The sequence below is a fragment of the Ixodes scapularis genome, unplaced genomic scaffold (genome assembly GCF_016920785.2).
Source record: "Ixodes scapularis isolate PalLabHiFi unplaced genomic scaffold, ASM1692078v2 PGA_scaffold2__306_contigs__length_199485367, whole genome shotgun sequence".
NCBI lineage: Eukaryota > Metazoa > Arthropoda > Arachnida > Ixodida > Ixodidae > Ixodes > Ixodes scapularis.
Window position 1 is genome coordinate 179,531,971 of NW_024609857.1, and position 19,510 is coordinate 179,551,480.

The 19,510-nt window shown below is 42.3% G+C and overlaps 1 protein-coding gene across 1 annotated transcript in view; it reads right to left on the bottom strand.

Annotated features, from left to right (window-relative positions):
* Positions 1-4,456: 4,456 nt before the first annotated feature.
* The window catches only part of LOC115317357 (A disintegrin and metalloproteinase with thrombospondin motifs 5-like), a 66,327-nt gene continuing 51,273 nt past the window's right edge, over positions 4,457-19,510 (bottom strand). Inside the window, exons 7-10 of the mRNA XM_040222743.2 lie at positions 16,999-17,136; positions 10,378-10,507; positions 10,161-10,286; positions 4,457-4,507 (exon numbers count right to left, since the gene is read on the bottom strand). Of these exons, the coding sequence (XP_040078677.2) occupies positions 4,457-4,507; positions 10,161-10,286; positions 10,378-10,507; positions 16,999-17,136 (445 nt within the window). The remainder of the gene's footprint in view (positions 4,508-10,160; positions 10,287-10,377; positions 10,508-16,998; positions 17,137-19,510) is intronic.

A 19,510-nucleotide genomic window follows, 5' to 3' on the forward strand; every position in this document is an offset into this window, starting at 1 on the left:
GTCACGTTCCGACCAACGAAAGTGTTCATCCTGTCCCTGAGAAGACTCGTGCCGTAGCGGACTGTTCCACCACCAACAGACAAGAAGACCGTCCGAAGATTGGACTTCGCGCATACTACCGGGTTTCACCAAAATGTTTGCGCCTCTCACACATCTTACGAAAGACGCCGTGAATTTAAACTGGGAGGACGAACAACTGGCATTTGACGATCTAAAGCGACTACTGCAGTCACCACCGAATCTTGGCCACTTCGACCAGTCGGCCGAAGCAGTAATTTACACGAACGCCTGCAGTACAGGACTGGGCGCGGTACTGGTCCAACGACAAGAGGGCACAGAGGGCGTTATCGCCTACGCTAGTCGGACGTTGTCGAACGCGGAAATGACTCAACGACCGAGAAAGAATGTCTTGCCGTCGTCTGGACCATCATGAAATTCCGCTCGTACCTGTACGGAAGCCCGTTCCGGGTGGTCACAGACCACCACTCGCTTTGTTCGCTCGCAAACCTGAAGGGTACCTCATGACGTCTCGCACGGTGGAGTCTTCGACTTCAAGAATTTTACGCGGATTTTGTGTCGAGGGTAACAGTCAAGTTGGCGTCTTAGCGCACCGACTACAGCTACGATGACGGCATTTTTGTCGGCGTGGTGACCGTGAACAACATCGCAGCACTGCAACGAGACGATCTTGAGCAGCGTGCACTCATCGAGCATCTAGAGGGACGTCGGAGTGTGGTTCCACATGTCTTTTCCCGATCCCTGACAATCTTCGCTGTTCGAGAAAGTTCACTGTACATAGAAAACTCCGGCGGCACCAACTTCACGTGGCTGCTGGTTATCCCTGCGAGTCTTCGTGCCGAAATCTTCCAACCGTGCTATGACAATACGACGGCGGGGTACCTTGGCTACACAGACACTTGCACGGATTCGCGAAAAAGAAAGACTACTGGCCCAGGCTAAGTCGGCTCGTGTCGCGAATGCCAATGACGCAAGAGACAACCGACGAAGCCGCCAGGACTCCTGCAGCCGATCACTCCCCCAACTCCGCCGTTTCAGCAGATCGGAATGGAGTTGCTTGGACCGTTCCCATCATCGATGCAAGAAAAGCGGGGGATCATCGTCGCGACCGATTCCCTCACAAAGTGCGCGGAGACAAAAGGACTCCCGTCGGGAATCGCTGTGGAGGTTGCAAGGTTCTTCGTCAAGGCCATCGTCCTGAGGCACGCTCCCCCAAAGTACTGATTACAGATCGAGGGTCGTCGTTTTTGGCTCACTTAGATTCTCCGGCTCTGCCTCACCAGCCATCGTCAAACGTCGGCGTATCACCGGCAGACGAACGGGCTGACGGAACTGCTAAACAAGACCATCGCCGACATGATCGCCATATAGTTCGATGCTGAGCACAAGAAGTGGGACGAGGTCTAACCCTGCGTCACGTTCTGCTGGAATACCGGACTTCAAGATACCACTTGAGTTACACCTTTCCAGCTGGTACATGTACGGGAACTAACGACCGTGCAGTACGCGATGCTTCCCCACAAGCTAGCTTATGATTGAAGCGACGATGCTCAGGTGGTTGCTCAACGGGCCGAAGAAGTCCGCCAGCTCGCCTGTCTCCGGATTCAGGACCAGGAGCGTGTCGACGCTGGCCGCTTCAACGTTAGTTTTCCAGATGTTCACTTCCAGCCCGGAGGCAGGGTGTGGGTGTGGACACCAACTTGTCGCCGTGGCGTCTGCGAAAAACCGTTGAAGCGGCACTTCGGACCGTACAGGGTACTTCGTCGCCTCAGGGGGCTCAACTAAGAAGTGGTGCCCGACGGAATGCAAGCATCATCACGACGCCGACCAAGACCAGAGGTAGTTCACTTAGTTCCACTCAAGCCGTACTACGTTTGGTAGGACTGTGGACTTTTCGTGTCTGAGAGGACACTTTTAGCTTATCATTATTTTGTTTTCTTTTGTGTTGCATCGGTGCGATGCGCTTTTAAAGGATGGAGTAATGCCGCGTTCATGATCGAGAAGATGCACTTCTCCGCTCACCTAGAAGATTCATGTATACACTTACCTCGAGCGTAAAAGACGATGACGTCAGATGACTTTGCCCAGTTTATCTCGCCCTAGCTCTTTCTCGAACATGTTATTCGAGATGGACAAGCATAGTAGATAAAAACCGAGCGGCCGTTTTCCCAATTCATTCACTGATTTTCTTTTGAAATTGCCAGCTGCTACGCAGACGCACCGTCGCTTGCTGTTGCCGCCGTCGACGCTCGCTGATGTTTTCGCGACGTGTGTTCTTCTTTTTGGTTTCTGGCACAAGGTCGCCCATATAAATGTTTTTATTTAATTCTGTTTCTTCCTGTGTCATCGTCTGTAATTAGTGACAATGTGAAGAAGACGAAGGCTGCTGAGCGTGATCTTTACTTTCCCAGGTCGAGAGCTCAACTAGCTCAACTGCCATTGGCACTTTCCGTGGGGCAGTGCACGTTCCATTAATGAAGATGATGGTGAAGATGGCGCTGTGTCCAAAAACACCCATACAATATATAACTTGAAAATAACTAAAGAACTTTATATCAAACAGTTTATTTTCTGAACGTTCAAGTTGCATAGAAAGAATATGTCGTATCGTTGAGGAGAGAGTAAACTGTGTCGCACAATTTAACGGAAACCGGTTTTTCCAGGCTTGCACTTGTAACTATATTTTGGGGAGCCACTCACTGAGGAGCGATCTTGGCTGGGACCAATTTTTTCCTGGACCATTTTTTCCGGACCCCCTTCGCCTCTACCGGAAAATTTCGTTTGCTAATTTTTGCTCTGTACCGAACTACAGGACTGGTTCACACATTTGAATTTAAGTGGGATTAAATGTGCTTGATTGTTGTAACAAATTACAAGAAAAGAACCATCTGTCACGCTGGCGTTGCCTATCTATTACCTTTGGAACACTTCAAATTCTGTTTATAAAGCATCGCAGTGTTCGCGAGATCAAACCTGAGCACCATTTGTAGAAATAGTCGCTTTAACGTTCGTGAAAGTAATCCCTGGAGAAGGGGCACAGGGTGGACAAAGGAGAAAGGCAAATTTATAAACATAGGTAGGTGACAGGTGAGCGACCGAAAAACTCAGCTCGGTCTTGGTATCGAACCAGAGACCTCTTTATTTCCAGCGAAACGCTCAACAAACTAAGGTAGCGGGGACTTAGATGTCAGTGAAGCAAGCGGGTTTTATCAGCCACCAGCATTCTAACACAAACAAGGATGAACGACCTGCATTTAAGGCACTGATGATAATGCCATTAATGCAAAGGTGCAAGCGAGCTGGACAAGAATGGCGAAAGAACTCCCTTGAGAAGGAAAACAAGGGGGACAAAGGACAAACACAAATTGGTCGCGCACCAGTCACTTTGGTGAATTTGGAGATTTGCGTTCGTCCTTTGTCCCCCTTGTTCCCCTTCGGCAGGGATTATTTTTCCCAATCTTGTCCGGCTCGCTTGCACCTTTCTATTAATTATATTATCACAGCTTTAACATTGTCAGAATTATTTTATGCTTCGTGTAAATGTATGATTGTTTAAAACAAACTAGAAATTAAAGACGAAAACCGAAATAGTTTCCAGGTCTATCTGACAGACCTTCCGTCGCAAGCGGTTACAAGCGAGCACAGCTAACACCTCCTAGACAGCAAAGCCTGCGCACCACGTCACATGACGTCACGTCCGGGGGTCTCGCGCGGGCGCCGATCAGGTGCGAGTGCCGCGTTAGCGTTCGCGTGGGGTTCGTTTCCTATCATAGTCACACGCGAACGCAGACGCGGCACTCGCATCCAATCAGCGCCCGTGCGGGACCCCGGACGTGACGTCGTGTGACGTAACGCGCGAGCTTAAAAGCTGTCTAGGAGGTGTTGGCACAGCCCACTCAATCCTACTCCACCGCGAACCACGTTCTAGAGAGAGAGTGTGCAAACCTCCAAAACTTATCAGCCCTGAAGTGGCTGCGCAAAGACTCTTGCAATTGTCGAGAGAGCCCGTCTGCTCTGCATACTAAACGCCCATTGTTCGTTAATTTATGCAGGCCGGAATTCGCCTCATCAAAAGTTTATTTGTTTTTATCCTCATAATTTCGTCATTTTTGATTTATGACTTTTATGCTAGAGTAGCGGGGTTGCTCGTGGCGGTGAATATCGTGTTTTTAGCATTAGATCTTACAAAAATGTGAAGCGGGCATGATTTTGTGCGCAATATAATATGCACATTTGGCGTAGCATATACATGTTGTTTTTTTGCTTTTGTTTTTAAATGAGCACGGTATGTGATCCTTGCTCCTCTTGGGCGGCCTTTATTTATTTCCAGAGAGGTTACAGGAGCACTTTATATAGATGTTTTTTGTTTTTCCCGAAGAAATATTTTTAATTGGGAATAATAAGCGTTTCTTCATCAAACGTTTTATGTTGAATGTTGCTAGTCGCTGTTTTCCTTGGAAAATTCTGAACATTCCGCATAAATACAGATCTGAAAAAAAAGTTGGTAATTATAGTTACTCTATTTAAACCACAAGGCTGTATACGAAAGGGACATGGCGATATAATATTTTACCGTGCGAAGCGGCTATCGTTGATGTAGTCATCATGCCTTTATTCATCTGACGAAGAAGCTCCTGAGCTTTCTAATGTTGCAAATCGTTTTATTAATGTTGGCGAGTTCGTTACGTGGGCAATTTTGACGGTGTGATTATGGCTGTCCTCCTGTGTTCTTCAGGAATTACTGGATGTGATTATAAGCACTTTTCCACATTACTGACGTCTTTTCATTCAGCGATCTTCTTTCATGTGTCTTAGTTTTTTTACTGGCAGCGTGCACGAGGAACTCGTGACATTACGGTGTTCGTGTTAGAACCCGATGAACCTAAGTTTACTTCAAGTTTTTTACTCACACCACGGAACTTCGCGTTTGCAAATAAAAATCGTAGTTGAGACGTGCCACGGGTATGGGTCATAAGAGAGCGCCACCGAAGACTCTTGACGCCAATATCGGGCATTGGCAATTTCAATTTGTATATAAATACGTAGCGCGAAGCGACATTTGGTTCTCTAAAATATAACAGCCACAACATATTTTGAAATCGAGCTACTAATATTTAATTCACGCGTTAATTTCAGTTACGGATTTGTAGCCTGTCGAAATTCTAAGCTGAATGGCGCATGTGTGAGAGTGTTTCGTATTACCCAACGAGCGAGAATGGTCCTGGGATTCAACTTAGCGGAGCGCCATCTTCGAGTCTACAGCAGCGCCACAACTAATATCGGCTACTGTGAGCTGCACTGGTCCTTTCACTTTCGACCGCATACTCTCGCCTGCTGCGTACGAGGGCAGGGTGACACTGCTGTCGATTTGCTGATGATACTGTTCCCTGCAGGCTGAATCGTGGACCAATCTTGCCCACGCGACTGAGACTTTCCCTTCTGGTCCGCCGTACAGTCGTTGATGGTGTGTTGCCGCAGTTGTCATGTTTAAGAGGACCTCTTTCTACCGTTGGTTACTTCAACCAGTTGCACCATAAACCAGGCCCTTAATTACTCGCGTAGTAGCACTGCAGCCAAGATCCGTGCATTGGCTGTATTTAGCGTACTTTCCTTCTAACTTAAAAAAAAAAAACACAACACAGCTTTTCGTGTTCAAATTATCAGTGCTAAGAGTATGCTTTCGGTATTCACTAAACATAAAACCTGTAAAAACATTTTGAGCATATACTAACGTATTCGTTCTAAATTTATTTTTGAAACTGCGAACTGTAAATCATGAGGACGACGCACTGACGACGCAATAAAAAACAAAAACAAATAATTGTTGTGTGATACTCAGCTCAATTCGGCTTGCCGGAGGCGCGGAAAAAATAGACTAGAACACTTTTATAAAGCTTCTAAATTGTGTAAATAGAAAAAAAAATTCTGAAAGCCACTACGGGTGGGAACATAGCCGCATGTAGGAAAGAAGACTAGTGAAACTGATGGCAATGGTAAAGTGTGCTTAACTCATTAGGATTTAGCTTAAGCGAAGAGACGCATGTAGCACTGAAGTAATTATCGCAAAGCTGCAGTTACGGCACTCCGACGTAATTAATCAGTTTTGGCTTTGAAATCGAATGTATTCCGTTTTTAAGAAAGAAGCTCCCTGCGCATCAGGTTGAAAACTAGTAAATTTTAAAAACAATTAACGAAACGTGGACTACCACTCTGAATCTGAGGCTTGCGTAAGGTTCTCATTTAAAATTATGTATACAAGCTTCGATTTCCTTCGTATTTTGTTTCTTGACGTCAGTTTTTATTGTGGATATGACGGTAAAAGCAATGCAGAACCTTCGGTATAAAAGGCATCATTTCATATAAAACATTTTTGAAGCATGAATTGAGCTTCATAATAGAAATCACACTGAAAAACTCCGGAGACGCCGGGACACACAGAAGTGGACAAAAGGAACAAAATTTTTAAATAAAAACGGTGTTGTGTTTGACCTTCTTTTTTTTTGTCATCCCTTGTCTCCCGGTGTTTTCAGTATATTTGCTCATCAGCTCGCCTGCGCAATCACTTGTCTTTCTGCAACACTACGAATGCAGACTTGAAGAGTGGGCCAATAAATCTGACTAGAAATTCATGTGCTTTGTCAGGATTAGCATTTTCCGGGCTTCTATGATTTAATGCTGGAGAGTAACACCGATGTGAGTTTGTATATTTACACACTTTATATTTGCACCAGTATAACAGCTCATCTACCTTGTGCAGAAAAAAAAATGGAGAGTTTTACCCAACTGCAGCTTGGAGCAAGTGAAGCGATAGCTCGTGCTGCAGAATTCTCTCTCTCCCTCTCTCCCCCCCCCCCCTTCCCCCTTTACCCGCTTGAGCATGGAGGAGCATCAGCGTGAGTTCGTGTAGCAACCTTTGTGTAGTGCACGTCAGACACCCTAGGCAGGCGTTTTTACGTCTTACCGGCTATTGTCATCTACAGCGTGTAATAATGCAGCCATAATCTTTTTGTAGATTAGCTTCACGCTGTCTAACTATCTCACCTCAAATGTGACATTGACAGACCAGGAACTTATAATTTTCATATTCAAGGCAGGTTTCAGTCAATTGGCAACCATTCCTGAAGAAACTATGAAACTCGATTATATGAGTTTTTTGTATGGAAACCTCATTTTGTGGCAATCAGTTCTGAGCTGGCTATTGGCTGCAGCCGTGCCTATTTTTATTTATTTTGACTACATTCCTGGCGCACATCCTATCGCATAGTAATCTATCCAACAAATCGAATATACGAATTATATATAGGCGGTAGATAATTATTTCTTGTAGGTATTGACAAACGGCGTACCGCTTAAATTCAAGGACAACAGATAGTTTAGGAAGAATTAAATAGGACCAATAAAAGCGCCGGTTCCTATGCAATATGAGGGCCTTACAAGCTTAAATTAAGTTTCAAGCTCGCCTAAAATATGACTAATTATTGTCTGGCATGTATGAACTTTTTTTTTTTCAATTCCATATCTGTGGTACAGTCAATGAAAGTGAGAAAGTAGCAACCACATTAGTGGAATCACGCATGTTAATCTGCAGCATCGGTAAACGCCAAATTCTTAAACTCTGCTATCCCACACTGAACAAGATGGCGGGAATGGCTTTTGTAGTAATAGAAGCATTACTTCAATGGTGTCTTTCACACTTTGCGTTTTACGTCTAAAAACCACAAAAAAACATTTATTGAGATTACAAACTTGCAAGTACGGTCTATTGAGATGATTGCTGAATCATCTTTCTGAACAGTCGCAATGATTTGTGTTCTTGTAAACTATTTAAAAATCTACATCACACCAATTGAAAAGTATAACAATATTCGCAGTGTTAAAGAGTTTGAACACGTGCGTATAATGAATCAGTCATAATTACACTCTTGGAAAAGTAATCATACTTTATTTCACTAGTTGCCTTTAAACCTGGCAAAGTGAAGCGCGCGAGAGCGTGGTTTTTAACTGATATTTCTAATGCACGAGTGATTGTACACAGTAAGCATTGTACAGACCCAACGCGCCCCTCTTTTGTCAGCACTAAAACCGAACTATGTGATAGTTCCGAAGCTTTTAATGGTGCCCCAAACAAACTGAGGCTTGTAGTAACTACAATCAGCAGTAATAGTTTAGACTCAGACATTTGATGTGATCTTGAAACGTTGCGAAAATGCTGCTTAAACCTGTTGACCATTTAACCTTTCTAAAGGAACCAGGAGGAATCGATGTAAGTGATTTTTGCGTGAACCATATACTGATTTAGTATGGTCTCGTGATTAATTAGGCGAAACTTAACTCTCGCAGGTCTTGTTTGTATTTCTTCCTAAGTTATAGAGAAGAAAACCCTGCTGGAGGTCATGTGCAAGGGATGTCAATTGTAATATCGTGTTCTAAAGTCCTCAAAAGTTTCGTGGAAGCTATCATGTGAAAAATAGATTTCTTTCAATTCAAAGAAGCATAGTTAATATATGCACACATAAAAAAAGGATATATTCTTACACCACTTGTCACATGTAATACACCCCAAACCTTTAGTTCGACGTGCAGCGCACTAACGTTGAACCGGCGGTACCAACTTTCACGATCGGCTTGATAGCGGAGTTGCACAATTTATCAAAATAAGTAATGTACGTGTCACTGCACGCGAAAAAATTAAGGGGTTTTTCCGGGCCCTACTGCAAAAATCTCATTTTTTTCTGTTCTCTTTGATTAGTATTTTGGCTGTTTAATATGATAGATCGCACCATCATCAAGCCTCTTGTAAAAGGTGGGGCCGTTTGTTCGACGTCAATGCGGTGCTGGTCGAACTGAAGTTTTGGGGTGTATTGTATGTGACAAGGGATGTAATGGTTACACCTTCTTTTAGAGCGCAGCTCTTAGGGGCCCGTTTCCGGCCTGAGCGGCGTCGGCGTCGCCGTCGGCGTCGCCGTCGCCGTCGGCGTCGGCGTAACCGCGCCCCTCCCTCTCCTCCTCCTCCCCCTCCTCCCCTCCTCCTCCTCCCCCCTCCTCCTCCCCCTCCTTCTCCTCCTCCTCCCCTCATTGTGTAGTATGGTCCGGGCAGGTCACGTGACCTCGGGGGGAGGGGGTCACATGACCCGTTTCCAGCCTGTGCGGCGTCGGCGTCGGCGTCGCCCCTCCCCCTCCTTCTCCCCCTCCGCTCCTCCTCCTCCCCCCCTCCCCCGCCAAGGTCACGTGACCCCGGGGGGTGACTCCCCTCCCCCCGCCGAAGTCACGTGACGGCCCGCCCAAGGTCATGTGATCCCGTCCCCTCGAGGTCACGTGACCCCCCGGACCTCTGCCCTCCTCCTCCTCCCCCTCCTCCTCCTCCCCTCATCGTCTAGTATGGTCCGGGGGGGTCACGTGACCCCCCGCTGAAGTCATGTGACTTATTTTCAAGAAACAAGCTACACAAGTACTCGGAAGAGAGGGAGGGGGAGCAGGAGGGGAGAAGGACTAGCAGGCATGATCACGAGGGAGGAGGAGGAATATACCCTCCACTCCTCCTCCTCAAGAGCTGCGCTCCAATTCGGCGTTACAGGAAGTTGTAAACGGCTTTCACTTTTTAGAGTGATCCCTGATCGCTTTTATAACTTTGGTTGTTCGTATTCAGAAGGTTTGACGTGCTTTGATACGTTTGTAAATAATTTCCTATCTGCATTGTAAAACAGCGCGAATAACACACGGACAAGGAGGAGAAAACACACAGGACGAGGTGCTGACTATCAACTATCTATTCAGAAGACATCCAGAGAAATTTACACGATAACGGCGTCTTCTTTTTCCTCTTCCAGTCATTCGCCATTAAGCGCGCAACATTATAAATCTAACCAAATTAAAACACACCAGCACATTAAAGCACACCGGCACAGGTATAAGTAATCGCGTCTACTTTCTCCTTTCTTCTTTCTTCGATCTTCAATGTCGATCTTCAATTCTCTGGTTAATCCATGTCCAAAACAAAAACTATCTCACTTTCCTCTAGGTTAATGGCTGTTTTGCAATATGGATTCATACCAACTAGCCCAACTTTCCATTCTAATCTACGTTTGTAATCGACTAACGTGTTCTGAATTCAAGGTAAACCTTTCAGGTGCCGGCGTACATACCTTGTTTTCTCCACATGGAGTGCCATCCGGCACAGAATATTTGAAACCACTCGCTTCCTTGGTATTGTTTACGCAACAACCCATGAAACATTCTGTAGCGTTCGCAACGTGATATCTATTGCCCTCCTGCAATGTCCAATATTTAGAAATTTATTGGTTCAAATATTTAAGTCTTTCTGTAACATATATACGCCTGCCAGGGCAGGCTTGTACTCACAGGACATTTGAAACCTCTGTGTGAATCTCGAGTAGAACAGTAGTCCTCTGTTTGGAAGTATGTCACTGGAAGGCTCCAATTGGACGAAGCATCGGGCTTCAGGGTCTTTTTCCAACAGACGTCTTTTATTCTAAATAGTTGGAACAAATACACTTAGAACATTTGCGTAATGCCACACACTGCATTTTAAGCAACACATTACGCTACCTTTCAATTATCTACAAGTTGGAGGTTCCACAATAAAATAGGCGTATATTATAGTCAAGTTTTGCCTATACACAATGACAGCGCTAATCATCCATATTTTTTTACTAACTTCTTTTATTACTTTCCCACACAACATGTGTAGGAAAAGTAATAAAAAGCTTCCGAAAAAGAATGCAAGAAAAAAAATAAAGAGAAAAAAAAATTGTGAGCGCCAGAGAGGCATATTTGACTTTTGAAGTTTTTGTTTATGTCAAGTTTGGTGATACATACTACGCAAACTACAACTATGATGAATCTCAAACAGTTCTCACTTACAATAAATCAAGGAAACTATTGATTTAGATGTGTAGAGTATTGTGGCGAGTATATACTTTGCGCTAAAAATGCGCAAATATGACCCCTTTGTCGCTTTGCCCCTAGATTTCTGAACCGTTATCTAAACAAAATTGAAGAGCCACAACATTAGCAATTATGCCATCAATTCTCCTGAAAACATTCTTTCAAATAAAATATAAATAAGTAATTTATCTAAAAAATTTAACCTTTTATGCTGCTCGAAACTTGTTTTAAGGTATAAAGCTAAGAAAATTCAAGGGGTGTTTGAAAAACAAAAATCTATAATCGATTTTTTTTAATTTATAGTGATAGATGTCCACCATACTATTCTGTTTATTCATAAAAAAAATGTTGCATCATTTTGTTTCCTTCAAACTTAAAGCACTGCGAATTGTACCTTCCATATGTGTGTGTTTTTGCCTAATGCCAAAGACGGGATTATTTCTTCCTTGTCTCTTATGACTAATAAGATTGTGCTGCATTCCGGGATTGGGTCACAGTGATGTATTCTACTAATTAAACAATAGCCGCGTGTCTCGTTCTTTGCATTTGTTTAACCAATAACCTGGTTTTGGCCTTTAAATTTACATGTTCTAGGAGCTCTAGCCGAAGTTTTTCCACTTTTAATCGCTACAACTCCATCTTTTTTACAGAAAGTCCCAGAAAAGTAAGAACAGCGGTGCAACTTATATGCAAATATTTATATCCATATCCGTGATGAAGTGGGGATTTTAGAGGCACAGATCTTGTTAAACTGCTATTCATGACGGTCGTAGGTCCGGCTGGCAAAAATAAGCCTTTGACTCTTTCACGGGCAGACTTTCACTAAGACGTCCGTTAAGAAGAAAAAAAATATTTATAATTTATTCTAATAAAGTAAAAAGAAAATTAAAATGCAAGAACAAAAAAAAAAAAAGAGTAAACATATCGAGCGCATGCCCGCGTTAGCATAAGGGTGTCTTGAAAAGTCCGTTTTTTCGCCCCTCTTAAAACCAGACTGACGAGTTCTTTGAAGCACTCACATGTATTGCAATGATCCCGACGAAGGCGAGTCAAATGTGCCCAATGATGAATGCACGAACTGACTGACGCCGTCTCAAAGCCGCAGGTTTAGGGGAGGAGAATTCGAGAGTCCGTGTGGAGTAAGTCCAACTCCGGCTCTCTGATTGCCCTAGTTTAGGTACGTGGCAGCGAGCTCCTCTTGAAACGGAGGACAAAACTAGGCCTGAATTTATCAGGGCAAGACAGTCGGTAATCAAGTTGTCGGGATATTTATAGAATGGCGGTCTACCGATGCGGGAGTTGTTTGCTCGCCTTGCATCGTTCGACGTGTCAGATCGGAAAGCAAAGCAAAGCCGCCAAGCCTATCGACATGACCACCAATGAAACCAATTTCAGAGTCACGAGGTTCGAAGGGCATTCGTTGTAACCCTGTCTCAATGTGCACGCAGTTTGTCGAGGGACGTGCTATAGCTTTGACTCACTGGCGGCACCGGCGGTAAGCAACACATTTATCAATATACAGGGTGTCCCCCAAAGAACATTTACAGGGCTTTTTCACCGCAAATTAAACTGCGCATCGCTAAGCGTTCATTCTCCTCCCGAAGATTGTGTTAGATGCGCGAACTAGATGCCAAAGTTTCAGCCCGAACCGATATGTAATCCAAACATTACAAGGGTTTTTCTGAAAATTTCAGTAGGAAAATGGTGGCCGACGAAACCCTCAAAATACATGGAGCTCTTTGGCGCCAGAAAACGAAAACGGGCAAAAATGGGCCCCGTTTTCCCATTGAAATTTTAAGATAATCCCTTATATTTTCTGAATAAGATATCGGTTCTGGCTGGAACTTCGGCATCTGAGGCGGACATCTAGCGCTCTCGGAGAATGAGCGTTCGTCGAATAGTAGTTAATTTTTGCGGTGAAAAAAATACCTTGTAAATATTTTTTCGGGACACCCTGGGATATCGTCCCCACGAGCCAACACCGGGGTCAAAAGGGAAATACAGCGAGTCCTAAGGCGACGAGCGCAATAGTAGCGGAAACGACCAAATCAGCGCTAAATGAGAAAGGCAGCGAATCTCACAAGGTGGCGGTGGACCCCTTTTGAGCCCGAAGAGAAGCTTTAGGGAACCGGACGCAGCGTGGACCGCAGTGCACACGCAATTATTGCCTGTTTTCTCCTGGTGGACTTTGCTTTTCGGAGGAACTGATTGCCGCATGCTTAGACTTACTCTGTACGTTGCTTCAAAGAGCTGATAACTCATTATATTTCCTTCTTTCTTACTCCTGACATCCTTTCGCGAAGTCACTGAGCCCAGTGATCGTGAGTCAAGAAACACGCGCACTGCGCTCATAAAAAAAAAAAAAAAAAAAACGAAGTGGCCGTTAGTCGCAGGCAGTGGCGTCATGGCAGAACGTCTTCAGCCATGGCAACGACTTGCAGCGCCTGTAGTGCATTCTGTGGGGACTATATTAGTAAATACAAAGAAAAGAAACAAAAACAGATACATTTTTACAGTGCGGAAGATCTGAATGTCGTTTCTCCAAAGGGAATCAAGAAAGATCCTCCAGTTCGTGCATTTCCTATTTGTAGCCACATTCGTAGTTGACCGATTTTCTAGCACTCGTTAGAAATTCGCGAAATTCGTTAGTCTGGTTTGAATAGGAACAAAAGACGGACTCCTTCTGCCAACGTACACAGCTAGAGCGCTCGGCATTTCTGCTCCTTCTTTTTTAATTTCTTCTATTGGGATCAATACTTAAATATATTTTAATGTTTCCGGATTTCTTATTGAAAATCCGCCAGTGAAGTCGCAGGTTTACCTTAGTCAGCCGGTGGTACAACCGTTATGAATAGCAGTGTAAGAAGCGGCTCCAACATTCCCACTTCATCGCAAATTTAGGTATAGATATTCGCATATACTTTTCACAGCTGTACTTACTTTTATACTACTTTTCGTAAACAAAAATGTTTCAGTAGCAATTACAATCGGTTCCGTCCCGCCTTTGTGGAAAATGTTCAGCTAAAGCTCCTAGAACCATAATTTTATAGGATTATTGGTTAAATTAATAAAAAAAAAAAGCAGCGCGCGAATTGTTTCAATTAGTAGAATACTTGCACCTCAGCCTGGTAGCCGAATACAGCCCAAAACTATATCTAGTAATAACTCAGACATCAAGGACTCACTGCTGTCTCCCCGCAAAAAAAATATCGCATCGCCTCAGTAACGCCTGTGCTATCAAATGAAATAATACTTAAAAAAGAAGCGAGCTGGTGATGATTCATGGTAATAAAACCCGTTGAGACGTTTTGAGACGTTCTGTTGTGTTCGTCCCCTTCTGTGTCCCTGAGTCTCGGGTTTTATTACCATGGACTATCAAATGAGTTTTTGGTAAGACCAATGCTCTTATTGAATACTTTCTTCCTCTCGCCATTTACAAATGAACCACTTGCCATCATCTGTAGCTACCATTAACGACTCTACTGCGTTCCTAAATGCTTTTCAAACCCATCTTATGTGAGTATTATTTTGTTGTTTTATATTCTGTATAACTTTTACTGCACTTATTTTTTCTTTCTTTGTATTATCGTTATTAGTGCGTTTTTTTGTTGTTTCATGTCAATAAGCTAACCCTTATCTAATGTGCTCACTGGGCCTTTAAGATTAAATAAATTAAATAAATTGAATGAAATGAATATACACAGAAAAAAGGATAATCGCTACTATGGCTTTGGGCGGAAATGACGGCGTGGAAGGTGACTTTGGAAGGCTGTAAATTTGAAGGAAACAGAATGATGAAATATGTTTTTTATTTCCTTTTTTGAGTTTCATAACTTGTATTTTAGGACAACTTTGGAGCGACATAAAAAAATTCAATATTTGACATAAAGCGATCTTTTATATATCATTGAAAATAATGTTTTAATAAGAATATGTAACTTAAGTTTAAATGTTGTATTTATTTAACTTTTTTAAAATAACAGCTAAGACATATAGCGACGAAACGTCAAAAGAGCAGAGTTTGCTCATTTTTGTAGCAAAACATATAGCCTTTAAAATGCTGTGTAAACTTAAATGAATAGTTGGCATGATGCATTAAAAGTGGAAAGTATGTGATGTTTCACACATTTGTAGTTTGCGTAGTAGGTGTCCCCAAACATAACCTAAAGGGGAATGTGAAAAATCGAATATGCCTACCTGGCGCGCTAAATTTTGATTTCTCTTTAAATATTATGTTTGAGCGAAATCTTTTTCTGGTAACGTTCCCTACACATTTTGAAGATGACTATATAAAAAAATTCAGCAAGAAATGTACAGACGTTTACAATTCTCTGTAATGCCGAAATTAGCACGCAGCTGTTCAAGAAGAGAAGCGGAGGGTACGTAGGGAAGGGCACGCCCTTGCTCCCCCTTCGTACCCTCCGCTCCTCCTTTCCTGCTCCCCTCCCACTTAGTGGGAAATGTTCGCTAAATTTCACGCTAAATTAAGCGAAAATGTCTCATCTAGTTATAGCGGGGAAATATTCACGCTAAGTTTAGAGGCAAACTTATAAACATCTTCCCGATAAATTTAGCGGAAAAAGATTACCCTCGTGACGTTACACCTGACGTCACGTGTGACGTCCTTATGGGATACGTCCCAACTCAGACGCCGACGCCGTTCAACCAGGAGCGCTTTAAAGCTGGGCTCTAATACAACAACAAAAAATACTCGTCATCGGAACGTCACACGTCACGATGACGAGTGGCGTCACGAGGGCAAAAATTTCTTGCCAAATTTAGCGTGAAAATTGTACCATTGTAATGTCACATGTGACGTCATCGTGTGGCATCATCGTGCAACATCATCTTGTGACGCCAAGAGGGTACAAGTTCCCCGCTACATTTTGCGGGAAGTATTTTCCACGAAATTTCGAAGAAAATCGTTCCCGCTAAGTTAAGAGGAAACATTTAATCCTCCTGACGCCACACGTGACGTTATTCTGGGAACCATCCCACAACGGAACGCGCGTTTACTTGACGCCGACGGCGACGCCAACGACGCCGGTCATGCCGGAAACGGGTGCTTAAGAACTGCGCTCTAAAAAGATAGTGAGGAGTATTGGTTAGCGAAAATAAGAAATTGATCTCTCAAAGTGTATGCTTAATAACTAGGAATCCTTCAGTGATCTAATGAAGCATAATATTATTATAAAACATTTTGTCAACAACAAACATAGTCAGGAAATTAAAAAAAAGACATTAAAACTGGATATGAAAATTGTTGAACAAGTTATAAGGACAAAATATTGGGAGGCCTCAAAAAAACATTACGTACCTAAACGTTTTAAGAAATTACATAAAATAAAATCCCCAGAATAAACAAACCGGCAAAAACATGAATAATTGAACAGGAAAAAAAGGACCCGTAAAATGAAATAAGAATGGATGATGTAGCAGCCCCGAAAACGCATAATATAAAACGTTCTCTTTTCTCTTGATTTATTAGAATTACCATTAAGTCGTGAATTCTAGTGTCCTTCACAGTATGTAAATACTAAATCACTATTATTGCACTTGTTTTACATTCATATTATTCAAGATAGAAGAATAAATATTAGTTGTGAGAGGAGGTGGAATTGCAGTAATTTATACTTATACTGGCGTGCCCTGATGTTTTTAGTTATCTGTGCAAAATAAAAATCAGAGGCTTCTCTCACGTCCCAAGCACAAGCCATTATTGGCTTATGTGGGCTTTATATTGTATTAATTTCAAAGAAATTCATAAAAAATGTTCTTTTATTTGTGCTGTAATGTACTGTATGTGTGTTTTGCGATAACATTGGGCAATATTAGACGCGCTAAAAACAAACAGATATGCTCCCAAAAATTTCATAGAAAACTTTCATATGGAATTCTAATAAAACGAAATCTTTCAGCATCCTTGACCTAATAATAATTAACGTTAATACGCACGGGTAATGTCTCGATGTTGACATGTGATACGAATCCATGTAAGCACTCTAGGCTCTACGTTCCCAGTCGTCTACTGTGTTTAGATAATGTATTGACAACTTTATAGAAGGGAGTACTCACGTATTATCGTTGTATTGCTGACGCAAAACCTCTTTGGTGCATTCTGATAAATCTCGCGGGCTGCTCAAAGACGTCGGGGCCATTAAGGTTCTACCGCTTTCTGGACAGGTATCACTTATATCCCACGGAGAGCCCAACCTGAAAAAAACAACAAAAAAACATAAAACACGACACTTTCAAAATATTCGATGAAAAAATGGATAGTGACAAGGCAAGCGCGAAACAGGAGATATAAATAGATGAAATAATACTTGTGCGAGGGAGAGGAAGAGCAAGAAATAATCGTTTGCTGCGGCTGCTTAAACCGAACGTATAGCGAAGGAATAAGGGCACAATGCTCCTGTCGGCGCCTCACCTCTTTGTCGTTTCTTATTTACAATATATATATATATATATATATATATATATATATATATATATATATATATATATATATATATACACATATATAGGGTGGTCCAAGTTGCCGAGCTTGATCTAAAATGAACCGTAAAAATCGACGCCTGCACGTAGCAATCTAAAATTTTCGTCAAAGGTGTATTTCACAGGTCGGTTTTTTGGTGTAAAATTACAAAGGGTAGTTCTCTTTTACTAAAAAAAATAGGCCCAAGAAACTAGCCAGGGTGAACGGCGGGCGGCGACGCAGACGACCAAGACCGGTAGCGAGGTGTGTTTGGCGTTCATATTGTTAGATGGCGTCGGGAGCAGCTTCTGAAGGTGCAGCCGACCAGCGAAAGAAAACAGACGACATGTAGACGAAATCCGTTGGCAGCAAAAGCGCCTTCGTTATGCAGACGCGTTTTTTTTTTAAATTTCAGTTTTGCTTTTATTGTCCGCATTTATTTTTTAACCAAAGGCACAGTTCAAAAAGATCTACCAACTGAGCTAACCAGGGGTTACACGTCAGTAGAGCAAACGGGTTTTATCAGCTTGCACCAGTCTAACACCAACAAGGGTGAAGCTTGCAATTTAAAGTTATGATTTTAATGCAATTAAAAGCGAAGGTGCAAGCGAGCTGAACATGAATGACGGTGGCAGCTGACAAAACAAGTTCGCTCTACTGATGTCTAACCCCTGGTTAACTCAGTTGGTAAAGCGCTCCATTGAAAATGTAGAGGTCCCGGGTTCGATTCCTGGACCAAGCAGATTTTTTTGGTCGACCACCAGTCACCTAGCTGTGCGTGTACTTTGTCCCTCTTGTTCCCCTTCTCCAGGTATTATTTTTGTGATTCATGTCCAGCTCGCTGGCACCTTTGCTCTTAATTGAATTATAATCAGATCATTGATCCGCTGTTCTGAACAAACTTGACGAGAAAAATGGGACAGAGACTTCTGTCAATAGTCCAAAACTTTATATGAAACCTCTCCCCACGACCACCGACTTTGTGCTCTCTAGAAATACATATGTAAAATAAACTTTTTTTTAATTTTTTATCTTTATTTTGCTGTTGTGGTCTTGAGATTCGGTGTTTTTCGGTTGAATGTGAATTAGCAAATATTTTACCGGCGAATGATTCTTTTTTTTTGTTGTTTTTCGGACGTATCCGAAAACAACGAACCCTATGTATAGGCTAATAGTTTCGTTAGAAATACGTTATGAGTCACAGAGTCAATGTGCAGGTCCCAGTGGTGTTTATGACTTACATCTATGCCAAGGTATTTATAATCTTTGATTTTATTAAGGGGGATATCGTGTACATGGTAAAAAAATAACTGTTTTTGGAAGTTCTTATCATAAATACAGATTTATATTAATGTCATACCGTCTGCCAATCGTCACTCTGATTCGCGATGAAATGTAGTGCATTATTGAGGATGATTTAATATTTTTGACTCTTAATTTCTGAACAAAGTATATCATCGTCAGCAAAGTGGCAGATTTTTTCCACCAGTGTTTTTAAACTGTGTCGTTTATAACGATCAATAACAAAGGAGGTGCCAATACCGTTCCCTTTGGAACGTAAAATGAAACTTTCCCTTCCGATGATGGATGAGCTTTACTTGTAACGCACTGATATCGATTTGCAAATTACTTTGTTGTCCACTTATATGTTCTACCTCCTAGAAAATTTGTTTCTGCTTTAGTTATCACTTTTTTGTGGAATACCTTGTCAATTTTTTAAATAAATGTACAAAATATCATCCACCAGACACCTATTAACAATTACAGAAATCATTCGTGATTGACAATCACGAATGCTTTCAGTTAATTGCGTCACAGTCGATAATTAACGTTTGAAGCTGTGATAAAGTGAGGTTAATACATTCTTTTGCTCTATGAAGGTTTAAATGTGCTTTAAGATAATTCACTTAAGCATTTTGCAACAAGAGTAGTCAGTGCGTTCAATTTATATATGGGAATGGCTTAAGCGATTTTCCGTTTTTTGGGAATTTCCCCTTCACTGAGTGAACAACTGAAAATAATAACAATGTATTTTGCAACATATTCTGCATTTATTCGTATAAATTCGTTGCGCTGATTGCCGGAGCCGGTCCTTTTTTATTTAGTTCA